This window comes from Sinocyclocheilus anshuiensis, unplaced genomic scaffold, assembly GCF_001515605.1.
Source record: "Sinocyclocheilus anshuiensis isolate Anshui unplaced genomic scaffold, SAMN03320099.WGS_v1.1 scaffold466, whole genome shotgun sequence".
NCBI lineage: Eukaryota > Metazoa > Chordata > Actinopteri > Cypriniformes > Cyprinidae > Sinocyclocheilus > Sinocyclocheilus anshuiensis.
Window position 1 is genome coordinate 522,696 of NW_015544159.1, and position 14,393 is coordinate 537,088.

The following is a 14,393-nucleotide window of genomic DNA, read 5'->3' on the forward strand; positions in this document are numbered from 1 at the left end:
AATGCTTAGATAGGTGTCGTATTCCCATAGGTAGATGGGGATCAGCTGAGAGTCAGCTGATGCGAGCTTGACTAACGTGACCTGCCAGAACTAACGCTACGCTTGATTTTCTCTCAAAACATTGCATTCTCTCTCAAAACATTGCATTCTCTCTCAAAAGTGTTGCGTTCCCACAAGAAACATTTGTGTTCCCTCGCAAAACATTTCCATTCTCTCGCAAACTTAGTGCGTTCTCTCGCAAACATATTGCGTTCCCCAAGAAACTTTGTGCAAAACATTTGCGTTCTCTTGCAAACACATGCATTTCCACAAGAAACTTTGCATTCACTCGCAAACATGTTGTGTCCCCCAAGGAAACATTTGCGCTGTCTCACAAAACATATTCATTCTCTTACAAATGTTTTGCGTTCCCATGAGAAATTTTGCATTGTCTCACAAAAGGACTGCGTTTATCTGAGAAACTTTGCACTCTCTAACAAAAAACTGTTTTCTTGCAAACGTCTTGTGTTCCCCCAAGAAAATTAGCATTCTCTTGCGAAACATTTACAAGCTCTTTGAAAAGTACTGCATTTCCCCGTGAAAGTTTGCGCTTGCTACCAAAAGCACTGAAATCTAGTTCCCTTTCATGGGAACTTCGAACTGCGTCCTCTAGGGGTCGCTATGGGGAACGCCTCGTCGTGACCCGTGTCTGAAGCATACATTGAAAAAACACCAACTCGTTGGCTGGCGACAGCCATGACGTCACTACCGGTGCGACTATAGTATAAATAGGCGCTGGGAGCACACATCATTCACTTCTTCGTCTGAAGCTTGCGTCCGCAGCATGGCAAGAAACCTAGAGGACGCAGTGTCTCGTTCCCTACTCAGGGAACCATGGTTACATAAGTAACCTGAGACGTTCCCTTTCATGGGAACTTCGAACTGCGTCCTCTAGGGGTCGCTATGGGGAACGCCTCGTCGTGACCCGTGTCTGAAGCATACATTGAAAAAACACCAACTCGTTGGCTGGCGACAGCCATGACGTCACTACCGGTGCGACTATAGTATAAATAGGCGCTGGGAGCACACATCATTCACTTCTTCGTCTGAAGCTTGCGTCCGCAGCATGGCAAGAAACCTAGAGGACGCAGTGTCTCGTTCCCTACTCAGGGAACCATGGTTACATAAGTAACCTGAGACGTTCCCTTTCATGGGAACTTCGAACTGCGTCCTCTAGGGGTCGCTATGGGGAACGCCTCGTCGTGACCCGTGTCTGAAGCATACATTGAAAAAACACCAACTCGTTGGCTGGCGACAGCCATGACGTCACTACCGGTGCGACTATAGTATAAATAGGCGCTGGGAGCACACATCATTCACTTCTTCGTCTGAAGCTTGCGTCCGCAGCATGGCAAGAAACCTAGAGGACGCAGTGTCTCGTTCCCTACTCAGGGAACCATGGTTACATAAGTAACCTGAGACGTTCCCTTTCATGGGAACTTCGAACTGCGTCCTCTAGGGGTCGCTATGGGGAACGCCTCGTCGTGACCCGTGTCTGAAGCATACATTGAAAAAACACCAACTCGTTGGCTGGCGACAGCCATGACGTCACTACCGGTGCGACTATAGTATAAATAGGCGCTGGGAGCACACATCATTCACTTCTTCGTCTGAAGCTTGCGTCCGCAGCATGGCAAGAAACCTAGAGGACGCAGTGTCTCGTTCCCTACTCAGGGAACCATGGTTACATAAGTAACCTGAGACGTTCCCTTTCATGGGAACTTCGAACTGCGTCCTCTAGGGGTCGCTATGGGGAACGCCTCGTCGTGACCCGTGTCTGAAGCATACATTGAAAAAACACCAACTCGTTGGCTGGCGACAGCCATGACGTCACTACCGGTGCGACTATAGTATAAATAGGCGCTGGGAGCACACATCATTCACTTCTTCGTCTGAAGCTTGCGTCCGCAGCATGGCAAGAAACCTAGAGGACGCAGTGTCTCGTTCCCTACTCAGGGAACCATGGTTACATAAGTAACCTGAGACGTTCCCTTTCATGGGAACTTCGAACTGCGTCCTCTAGGGGTCGCTATGGGGAACGCCTCGTCGTGACCCGTGTCTGAAGCATACATTGAAAAAACACCAACTCGTTGGCTGGCGACAGCCATGACGTCACTACCGGTGCGACTATAGTATAAATAGGCGCTGGGAGCACACATCATTCACTTCTTCGTCTGAAGCTTGCGTCCGCAGCATGGCAAGAAACCTAGAGGACGCAGTGTCTCGTTCCCTACTCAGGGAACCATGGTTACATAAGTAACCTGAGACGTTCCCTTTCATGGGAACTTCGAACTGCGTCCTCTAGGGGTCGCTATGGGGAACGCCTCGTCGTGACCCGTGTCTGAAGCATACATTGAAAAAACACCAACTCGTTGGCTGGCGACAGCCATGACGTCACTACCGGTGCGACTATAGTATAAATAGGCGCTGGGAGCACACATCATTCACTTCTTCGTCTGAAGCTTGCGTCCGCAGCATGGCAAGAAACCTAGAGGACGCAGTGTCTCGTTCCCTACTCAGGGAACCATGGTTACATAAGTAACCTGAGACGTTCCCTTTCATGGGAACTTCGAACTGCGTCCTCTAGGGGTCGCTATGGGGAACGCCTCGTCGTGACCCGTGTCTGAAGCATACATTGAAAAAACACCAACTCGTTGGCTGGCGACAGCCATGACGTCACTACCGGTGCGACTATAGTATAAATAGGCGCTGGGAGCACACATCATTCACTTCTTCGTCTGAAGCTTGCGTCCGCAGCATGGCAAGAAACCTAGAGGACGCAGTGTCTCGTTCCCTACTCAGGGAACCATGGTTACATAAGTAACCTGAGACGTTCCCTTTCATGGGAACTTCGAACTGCGTCCTCTAGGGGTCGCTATGGGGAACGCCTCGTCGTGACCCGTGTCTGAAGCATACATTGAAAAAACACCAACTCGTTGGCTGGCGACAGCCATGACGTCACTACCGGTGCGACTATAGTATAAATAGGCGCTGGGAGCACACATCATTCACTTCTTCGTCTGAAGCTTGCGTCCGCAGCATGGCAAGAAACCTAGAGGACGCAGTGTCTCGTTCCCTACTCAGGGAACCATGGTTACATAAGTAACCTGAGACGTTCCCTTTCATGGGAACTTCGAACTGCGTCCTCTAGGGGTCGCTATGGGGAACGCCTCGTCGTGACCCGTGTCTGAAGCATACATTGAAAAAACACCAACTCGTTGGCTGGCGACAGCCATGACGTCACTACCGGTGCGACTATAGTATAAATAGGCGCTGGGAGCACACATCATTCACTTCTTCGTCTGAAGCTTGCGTCCGCAGCATGGCAAGAAACCTAGAGGACGCAGTGTCTCGTTCCCTACTCAGGGAACCATGGTTACATAAGTAACCTGAGACGTTCCCTTTCATGGGAACTTCGAACTGCGTCCTCTAGGGGTCGCTATGGGGAACGCCTCGTCGTGACCCGTGTCTGAAGCATACATTGAAAAAACACCAACTCGTTGGCTGGCGACAGCCATGACGTCACTACCGGTGCGACTATAGTATAAATAGGCGCTGGGAGCACACATCATTCACTTCTTCGTCTGAAGCTTGCGTCCGCAGCATGGCAAGAAACCTAGAGGACGCAGTGTCTCGTTCCCTACTCAGGGAACCATGGTTACATAAGTAACCTGAGACGTTCCCTTTCATGGGAACTTCGAACTGCGTCCTCTAGGGGTCGCTATGGGGAACGCCTCGTCGTGACCCGTGTCTGAAGCATACATTGAAAAAACACCAACTCGTTGGCTGGCGACAGCCATGACGTCACTACCGGTGCGACTATAGTATAAATAGGCGCTGGGAGCACACATCATTCACTTCTTCGTCTGAAGCTTGCGTCCGCAGCATGGCAAGAAACCTAGAGGACGCAGTGTCTCGTTCCCTACTCAGGGAACCATGGTTACATAAGTAACCTGAGACGTTCCCTTTCATGGGAACTTCGAACTGCGTCCTCTAGGGGTCGCTATGGGGAACGCCTCGTCGTGACCCGTGTCTGAAGCATACATTGAAAAAACACCAACTCGTTGGCTGGCGACAGCCATGACGTCACTACCGGTGCGACTATAGTATAAATAGGCGCTGGGAGCACACATCATTCACTTCTTCGTCTGAAGCTTGCGTCCGCAGCATGGCAAGAAACCTAGAGGACGCAGTGTCTCGTTCCCTACTCAGGGAACCATGGTTACATAAGTAACCTGAGACGTTCCCTTTCATGGGAACTTCGAACTGCGTCCTCTAGGGGTCGCTATGGGGAACGCCTCGTCGTGACCCGTGTCTGAAGCATACATTGAAAAAACACCAACTCGTTGGCTGGCGACAGCCATGACGTCACTACCGGTGCGACTATAGTATAAATAGGCGCTGGGAGCACACATCATTCACTTCTTCGTCTGAAGCTTGCGTCCGCAGCATGGCAAGAAACCTAGAGGACGCAGTGTCTCGTTCCCTACTCAGGGAACCATGGTTACATAAGTAACCTGAGACGTTCCCTTTCATGGGAACTTCGAACTGCGTCCTCTAGGGGTCGCTATGGGGAACGCCTCGTCGTGACCCGTGTCTGAAGCATACATTGAAAAAACACCAACTCGTTGGCTGGCGACAGCCATGACGTCACTACCGGTGCGACTATAGTATAAATAGGCGCTGGGAGCACACATCATTCACTTCTTCGTCTGAAGCTTGCGTCCGCAGCATGGCAAGAAACCTAGAGGACGCAGTGTCTCGTTCCCTACTCAGGGAACCATGGTTACATAAGTAACCTGAGACGTTTTTCCTCCCACATATTAATTCCATCACAAAAGTGTCACAAGTGAACACAAAGTTTGTTGGGGGAACGCAAAAGGTTTGCGAGTGAATACAATGTTTCTCTGGGAAACACAAAAGTTGAAATAATTGTTTTCCTCCCATCTCATTTTATTTTCCATCAAAATGTTCCCTTAGGGGCTCTGTATATTACTAAGCAACTTATAGGATGCAATTAATTTCAAGCATACAAAACAAGCGCACATTTAGACTGGCGAGCCCAAATTTATTTGTATAGCACATTTCCCCCACACTGGTAGTTTAAGTTTTTCTTTGAATAAGTTTAGGCTTGACATTTATAATAAATGTTGTTTATAATGAATGCCACTACAATTTATATTTGTTTTATACTTGTGTTTTTCATTCCTGTTTTGAATACCATGATTTTCTGTTTCTGTTTTCCTCCTGAAAAATTCAATTGATTGACCTGGTGTGACTTCTTTTCCAGAAAATCCAGTACTGTATGCCTGATCCATATCTCAGCTTGAACTGTTGCCATATTTGTCGATACTGAATGTAAAAAACGAATGTAAGAGGTAATTACTGCAAAACCATCTGAAATATAGTGAAGTTTGAGGTAGGTATTTTATGCAAAGCGAACAAAAAGTGAAAATTTTGTCAAAAGAAACACTGGAAGAGGGTGAGAGCAGCCCATGAACATTAAGGTTGAAACCAATAAATCATGCTAACATGTATATATTTCTACAATTTCCTTTAAAAGATCCATTTACTAAAGTTTCCACAATGGAAAAAAGGTGGAACCAATAAATCAATGTTCAGTCTGGAATATCCTTTATCTTCAGTAAACCTGGAGGTCAAATGCAAAGTAAGCCTTCAACCCAGACAGACTTACTGTAGGGTAAATGTATGGCTTAGTGATGTTGAAGTAATACACTGTATGCCAAATTCCAGTTATAGTCTGGCTACTCCAGTCATTTCAGTAAGGACAAAGAGTAAATCATTTCTATATGGACTTCACTTTGTGCACAGGGGAAAATGTCATGCCAGAACAAAAAAGGCCCTTCCTAAACTGTTGCCACAAAGTTGGCAGCCCATAATTCTCCAGAATGTCACTGCTTGGTGCAGCATTAAGATATAAAACATTGTACAGCTTCCAAAACCATTAAGGGAGGAGGAGTCCATCTACTTATGGTAATATATTTTAGTTTGGTCATTTATTTTAGTTTAGCACAATAAATGTTGTCTTTAACACTTCAAGTTTCTGAAGTCAAAATTCACTGACAATCGTCCCTAACAGTAAGATCTTAACTTGAGAACCACAGAGACTGTAAAATGAAGTCAGCATCATGAACAAATCAGTTTGATAGGAAAATGAATCATTAAGTCTGATTTGCTAACTGGATCAAAAATGTATTGACAACCAGATTAAAGGATTGATTCTGGAGGTTACAGCTCACTGGAGGGGAAGATATTTGTCCCAAAAAAATGTTGGTCTATTTTCCATACAAGGAAGTTTTATGACTTAAATATAATTCACACATATGCTATTTTTAGGTTACCTTATGGTGTCCATCTGTTTTGGGGCTTGATGGCCATGGCAACTATAAACTACTGTTGTAAGAAAAATAGTTCTCCCCGCCCAAAAAATCTTCTTTTATGTTCTATATAACAATAAATATATGAGAGTCAGTAAAAAACAAAAAAAAAGCCTTATTTTGCAGTTAACTATTTATTTAACACTTTGGGGAGGAGGAAAAAAAATGTTAGTGTTTGAAAAAATGACATAGTGTGTTTAAGTGAAATAAAAAAAAATATTACTGAATTGAAGCCTGAATGAAAAAGCAGTTTCCAACTCTTTGCAGGAGTAGGATCAATATATTGAGTTTCTTCACTTTCATATCAATGTGCTACATCGATAAAACACTTGGAAGGGAACATCTATGCAACAATAAGGAAATACAGTAAATTCCAGTTGTGTCCAATGTGAAAGGATATGCGTCATCACAGATTAAGTGAGAAGAGAGTCGTGCTGTGTTTAGACGGGCTGGAGAGGCATTGTGCAAATTTCATACATCACAATCTGCATGAATTTAGAATCTACCATACTGTCATGGTGAGTCATTATGTGTTCTGCAGAGGCAAACATTTCCTACTAGTAATGCATATTATACAGTGACTATGCAAAAAATCAAATAGTGTGTAACAACATAACAGTGAATGCATGTGTTATATTTGCATACATTGACTGTTACAATGTTATACACAGTATGTTTTTTTTTTTTTTTGAGCATGTTTCTTAATTTTTTTGCACTTTTACATATCAGGGGTTGCTATTAATCAATTTACTTACTAACTAATTCATTTTTGTCATATGAAGTTCACTTTAAAACGTACAACTTAAAGTGACAGATTTTCCCGTTGTACCACTGTCCCACACTTTCAATCTTGAAATATAAGAATCCATCATAAAAAAATAATTATCCATTAAGTTTTTTAAAGCTGTGATAATCTAAATATGTTGAAAATATTTGAATATTTCTTGAGTGAAAATTCTTTGTATGAACACAGATTATGACTGTCTGTTGTAGCTGTGAAATTAAAAATTAATTAAAAATTAAAATGATAGCAACAAAATTAGCCAAAGGGAGTCATTTCCACCAACAACATTTTCACATTCCCAAAAGAGTATAGTTGAAAATAAATAAATACTCATACATAATACAGTAGGCATGTTATATATGTAAAGGGCTCCGTACCAAAACCTAGTGTGCTACCTTGCTCAAATTGAACCTCGGCAGCACGGTGTTGCTGCTAGAATTTAACATTAGCATATTGCTAAATTAACAACGTACTCTAATAAGCATAAAAATACGCAGACACACAAATATAAGAAAACTAGCCTCTGTGAAATGAATCACATTTTACTGCTACTTTTCAGTATTTAATTATTTATATTTATAATCAACATTTCTCTCACATTGCATGCCATCTTAAATTATTATTATTATTTTTTTTTTTTGACTGAGCTTGTTGCAGTGCATTCTGGGATTCTTCATATTCGCGCTGCCTACCTTTTGGAACATCAGGAGTGCGCCTACATAGGCAGGTCACCAGCTTATGAAACAAAGTTTATGAGTTTTTGAAAACACAGATATCATCATCTAAATTCGATTGCTCCAAAGCAAGAATAATGAAGATGCCAGACAGTCAGGGAAATTCATGAGGGAGAACTTACCTTCTGCATCTTGAGAATAGCTAGCAGCGGTGAGCAGAAGAACGCCAATGCCTATTCCCAACCATTTAAAGAGCCACGACCTCTGGCACATCTTCATGTGTTACAGCATGCTCACCTGTGAACATAAAAGAGACAGATTACGGATGAAGTGCTTCTCTCGTATATATGAGCCGCATAATGGTGGTTGCACCATTTAAGACGCATGAGTCATAAGTCGCATAATTGGTAGCCTTTAAACATGGTGCACTTCTAGACAGACTCTAGGGGGATTCAGATGTCAAGTGACCATTTGATTTTCATCTCTTTGAGGAAATTATTTACCGTTTGTCATTAAAAGCAATCCCAAGGACTTTGAAGTTTACTCACGGAACATTCTAATTAATTCTGGTATCAAAACAGACAATGATACCGGCTGACTCAATTTCCCAGCCATAATTACTCGAGTCATTTTACATCATAAAAATAATAGAGAGTTTGGCTTTGGGGATGTTGCATCAAACTGAAATCCTCGGTAATAACAGTGGGCAGGAAGTATTTGCTGCACATGTAACCTTTCCCTTTGAAGTGAGCAGAGAGATAGATAACGTTCTTCGTGTGAGAGATATAACAACCCACAGCAAAGTGCAGCTTTGAAGTTTGCAACATGTCTGAGGGGTCAACGAACTCCTTCCTGGAAAAGACTCAAAGACCAACATGCTTTGACAGGTTTGGATGGAAGGAAGAGATAAGCTTTGCTCCTAGAGGAATAATGTCAATTCATTTATATTATGACTAATCAGAGGAGACCGAGTCAGAAGTGAATCTTACAATGATAAGAGTCTGTATCATCTGAAAGAAAATAGATAACGCAATCAAATCTATAGCAATTCTTTAAATGAGGTAAATTTTAGTGAAGGATGGAGACAATAGTGCTCAAGAACACTGATTACTTAGATTAGATGGTGCCCAATTTTACATGATTTTGACAACAGCATGTCCATTTCATCAGAAAAAAAGTTCTAAACAAGCGTACGGTTTCATTTTTATTATGTCTTTATTTTATTTCATCCCCCATTTTACAAGGTTTCACGGCAGTGTTATTACTCCTCGCAAGGCTAAAACCCATAAATGAGTTAGCATTTTGCCACTTCCGGTTCCATCGTCCTGAAGTCAACTGGTTTTTTGAATGGGTTTTTGGTTAAATGCCTGAAATTAGGTCTGAAGTTAACACAAGCTCAAGATATTTTCATGTTTTGTTCTACAGCTTAAAATACACCAGTAAAAACCAGTAATGTGATTTTTTTAAGCTTTTACTTGTCTTAAAAAAGGCAGCGGCTAACAAGTGGCTAAATGGGACTACAGTGATTTTCTGAGACCTTAAATGTCATCACACCAAACGGGGGAACTCATCTTATCATAAATCTGCTTTTTCATCCTCATTGTGTTTATAATTATGCTCTTGCCAACTATGCTGACTCAAATTTTAAAATAAAGAGTAAACGAGTTGTTGGAAGTTTAATGGTGGTGACACTGGAGTCTCACAACTGAGGTGTTGCTATATAGCCCACCACGATTAGCTTTTTACTTCTGGCCATTGTATTTTGGCTTCGAAATTCATAAACGTTGTGTTCATTGGTGAGCAAAATGTACACAATAAACAAAACAAATTATTGTCTTTTGTTGGCCACAGACCTTATTTTCTACAATGTCAAAAGCAAATGGAAAAATTATATTGGGTCTTTGTCGAGGGAACCAGGGTGATGCTAACTTCCAGGTTGATAAATAAAAAATATATATCACGATAATATTTTTGGTCCATAATATCATCCAGCCCTAGTGTGATATGCAAAATATAATTTTGTCAGCACAGTCTGTCAGACTCAACCCTGTTCAATAGATGGAGCTGTTATCAGATGCTGTGTTTTCATGTTTCATGAAAACAGGATTCATGTTTCAATTCTGTTTCATGTTAGTTTTGTCAATACTGATTATAAATATATGATATGACAGTACATGTTTTTTTTTGTATACGGCTATGTCGGCCCATATTATGTAACAGGCAGGCACAAGCAGAGTATTCTGTACCTGATTCTGACACTGTCTAATAAAATGTGTAAATAGGAACTGAGAGAACAACAGCCTTATTGGCAACTGAAATCATAATCAAGAAGTTAGCCTAAATATATAATAAATAATAATGAATATTAATAAAAACATTTATATTTAAAACTACCTTAAAAAATTAATAGCTATTTAATATTTAAAAAAAATAATACACATTTATTCAAGAAACACGTGTAGAACTCAACATATGTTTTGATTCTGTAGAAATCTATGAGTTCTGCAGGTACAGATTCATATGGGTCTACTAATAAACAAGGAAAACACACACACACACACACACACACACACACACACACACACACAAACTTGGTTGCACAAAAACATAATTGTACATTTTATGTTTTCAGTTCTATGGCCTACTTTTTCCCAGTACTCAGAATTGGTGATACAAAAAAAAATAATAAATAAAAAAACTTCATTTGACGTCATCGACAGATATACTATGTGAATGGAAATAAGTGCATTTCCAAATCACATAAGAACTGAATGAACATCACCTCAGCACAAGCTAGTCTTCAGCATCTGTAATACAATCTTGACAGATTTATTTCAGGTATCAGGACATGGCTTTGCAAAACCTACAGAGGCTATTTTGAAAAGCCAATAACAAAAAAAAATAATAACCCGTTGTAATCCAGATGTCAAATCACATCAGCAAATTCAATGATACTTGACAAAAAGTTCCATTGCTGAGTGAAAAAGAGACAACCATAGAGAAGGAGAGAGGGAGACATGTACTTTCAAGCCTTTCGACTTGTACTACATCAAAACCCTCAACACTGGAGATGATCATTGCACTGCCATGCTCGCTGACTATCATTATGAATGGTCTTTGTTCTTCTGAACTGAAAGGGTCTTTGGAGACACGAATGTAATTTCATCCTCTTGTTGTCAGGACGGAAGCATATCTCTCCCCTGTGTTCCTTAATACAAAGGTCTTCCTCTGGACAATCAATGACAGATGCTTCAGCGCTACGCCGTGAGAATGCAACGGATTGACGGCAGACGCAGTATGTCAAGGGGCAAGATCTATAAATGTTTCCTTCGAAATTTATTTTTAGCTTCAAGAAATTAGACAAAATTGAGTGCGGCCTTTTGTGTGCAGCCTTATAATCAGTGCACAATAAAGCTATGGGCCTCCAATAAGCTAATCGTCTAGAACAGCACTCTCTAGTTGAACCCTAATCTCTGAGAGTAACTGAGACAACACCTGCTCGACTGTGTAAAGGCTTCCCAGAGCCACAATTTCACAAAGAGGGGCTGAACATATGTTGCCTTCAAATCACGTCAGAATAATCGTATTTATGAGAAGAGTGCACATGAGTGTCACCAATGTCAAAATTACCACTAGGGAATCTTTTAAAAAGCCCAGGTATTCAAAATGCAGGTGTTTAATGGAGGAATCACTTTTTTGTTGGTGGACAGATGGATGAATGGATTTATGAGAGAAAAACATACACAACAATAGATCGAATTATATATAAATAGAACAGCAGATAGATGGATGGATGGATGGATGGATGGAACAGACAGGCAGGTAGACTGACAGATAAAATGACAGACTGCTAGAAAGACTGATAGATAGACAGACAGACACACAAAATGATAGAATGATAGAACAATAGACAGACAGACAGACAGAGAGATGATAGATAGATAGATAGATAGAGACAGACAGAATGATAGAACAATAGATAGATAGAATGACAGACACACAGAATGATAGAACGATAGAGAGGGACATAGATAGAAAGATGAATGAATCACAACACGAGGAACAAAAGCACAACTGGCAAAAGCTCAATATCCTATTAAATTAACCTTTTTTTCTCAATTACTGGCAACAAGCAAGACACTCAAAGAGCAAAAGCACTTTTATTAGATAATTGTGGGTAATGCTAAAATCAGTCAGCCTCAACGCTGAACTGAGTAGGTTGGGATTCTGACAAAGATCAGTAAGGTAATGGGCCACACTGAACCTGTCAACATAGCTAATCCATTACACTGCTCTGTGTTTCACTGACTGTGGAGCAGTACACCATTACATCCAGCCACACGGTGGCTAGAAATCAACAGTCAGGACATAATGAGGCAGGGGCAAAATGCATTGTGATGGAACTGCAGGAGGCAGTGATTTATTCTGCCATGAGGAAATTAACATACCGTTCAACCACTGTTGACCACACTAGACTTCATAGTTTGTGCTTAGATGTAGTAAATGTATACAAGTTTAAATGGACAGTTTATTCAAAATGAAATTTAATCTCCCTCATGTCGTTCCAATCCTGTATTCTGTTATTTTTAACACAGAACACAAGATTAGATATTGTGAAAAATATTCAAGCAGTTATTGTCCATTCAACCTTAATTCATCCACAACTGTACTATCAGACTTTTAATAGAATTAATTTTTGGATGAACAGTTCCTTTAAGGCTTGATCTTGCCAGGGGTGTTTTACTGTCCAATTAGGTGAGTGGCTGAAATCAATCTTCTTTCATTATCTCTGGTATGAGGTAATCAGGCAGTGTGTGTTTTTAGAAAGACGGACGTCATCTGCCATGGCAAATGAACAGAAATAAGTCTTTCCTCTGACTCATGACTTATTCTCACTAATGTCTATTTGCCTCGTGATGAGTGACGCTTCGTGAGCTGTCATCTACTTTGAAGTTAAACTGTTTAGCATATGGATGGGGATAAATTATTAACTGGTTTAATCCACATATGGTGACAATTTCCTTTCATTCAAAGACACAAGAACCTATGAGTTACTGGCTCACGTGGATATTCTAAGATGAACAATCACAATATGGGGTAAAAAAGAACCAAATTAATTGATTTATCATCTGAGGTTGGCACAAAAGGATGTTTACAGTTGAATGATTCTGTTTTTTCCTATTCCGTGATTAATGGAGTAAAATAAGCAGGGTATGTGAACCGGAGTGTGTGTGTGTGTGTGTGTGTGTGTGTTTGTGTGTGTGTGTGTGTGGTGTGAGAGTCCCTGAAACAGAAGCTGAATTGATTCTTTCCTCACTTCATTCTATTCCTGAAAGTATTCATGGGATAATTTCCTCAGATGCTTCAGTTCAGCTCGGTAAAATCAAGGATGAAATGGGAAAATTATGAAAATTGCTTCAAAACGGACCTCTAGGCAAACGAAACCAGTCACTAATGCAAATCTAAATATCCCACATAATATATATGTCATTTTTATTTTTTTTACTGATCCACAGTTACTGATCATCTAAGAGAGAAATTATTAACTTCAACTAATTTGGCTGCACTATCCCTGCAGACCGTAATCAATCCAGCTGATTCATCTATAGTCAAATGTCATGGTACACACAGAGGGGAAGAGAGACTCTTTCATTTTCACAACTTTTTCAGCTCAAAACACAAGCGCGTGTAGACAAAATCATGGCAGGTTTATGACTTATATGGTGATGTCTCCCGGACAAAAAACCCCAAAAAACTGCACAATAATGGTTGCGCAGGATTAAACGATGCATTCAAGCATGTTCACCTGAACTGCTGAAAACATCACAACTTTCAAGAAACAGTTGACCTTGACCACTCCACAACCATAAACCAATGCACTTGCCAAAAAAATCCTCCTTCCTCTTTTCTGCATTTCTCCTCTGCTTTAGCTTGTTTCCTAATCTAGCGTTCTAATAAATGTGGCATTGCATACTGCAAATATTGTTGCCTCTGTGATGAATTGCTTATGCTCATCTATTGTAAGTCGCTTTGGATAAAAGCATCTACTAAATGCATTACATGTAAATGCAAATATAATCATTGATTAACGTACATACAGTAAATAGAATAAATCAACGGATCAATGGAAGGTCAAACATGCTTGCTTACTTAGTTGAGCTTCTGTTGACCATATTTGATAAGCTCTGTTTGTGCATTAATATGTGTTTATTTGTGTTTTGCAGAAGAACTAAATTCTTATGGGCTTGGAACAACAATTAAATGAGGTTGAGTAAGTGACAGAATTTTCTTCTGCAAGAGAACACTGAAAATAAAGAAGCTATAAATTAGTGCTGGGTGGTATACTGGTTCATACTGAATACCGGTGTTTATTTTTGTTATAATATGAATTTTTAAAATACCACAATACAGTGGTACAGACACAGTATGTCGCTTAAACAACATTCGGAACGCGACACTGTTTGAAAGGGGTCCCTTTTCACTGTTGCACTGTGGTGA

The 14,393-nt window shown here is 40.8% G+C and overlaps 1 protein-coding gene across 1 annotated transcript in view; it reads right to left on the reverse strand.

The window, feature by feature from the left end:
- Window positions 1–14,393, reverse strand: part of pcdh15b (protocadherin-related 15b) — a 216,475-nt gene that overhangs the window by 196,382 nt on the left and 5,700 nt on the right. The window contains exon 2 of the mRNA XM_016495480.1: window positions 8,078–8,192. Within this exon, the coding sequence (XP_016350966.1) occupies window positions 8,078–8,174 (97 nt within the window). The 5' untranslated portion in view covers window positions 8,175–8,192. The remainder of the gene's footprint in view (window positions 1–8,077; window positions 8,193–14,393) is intronic.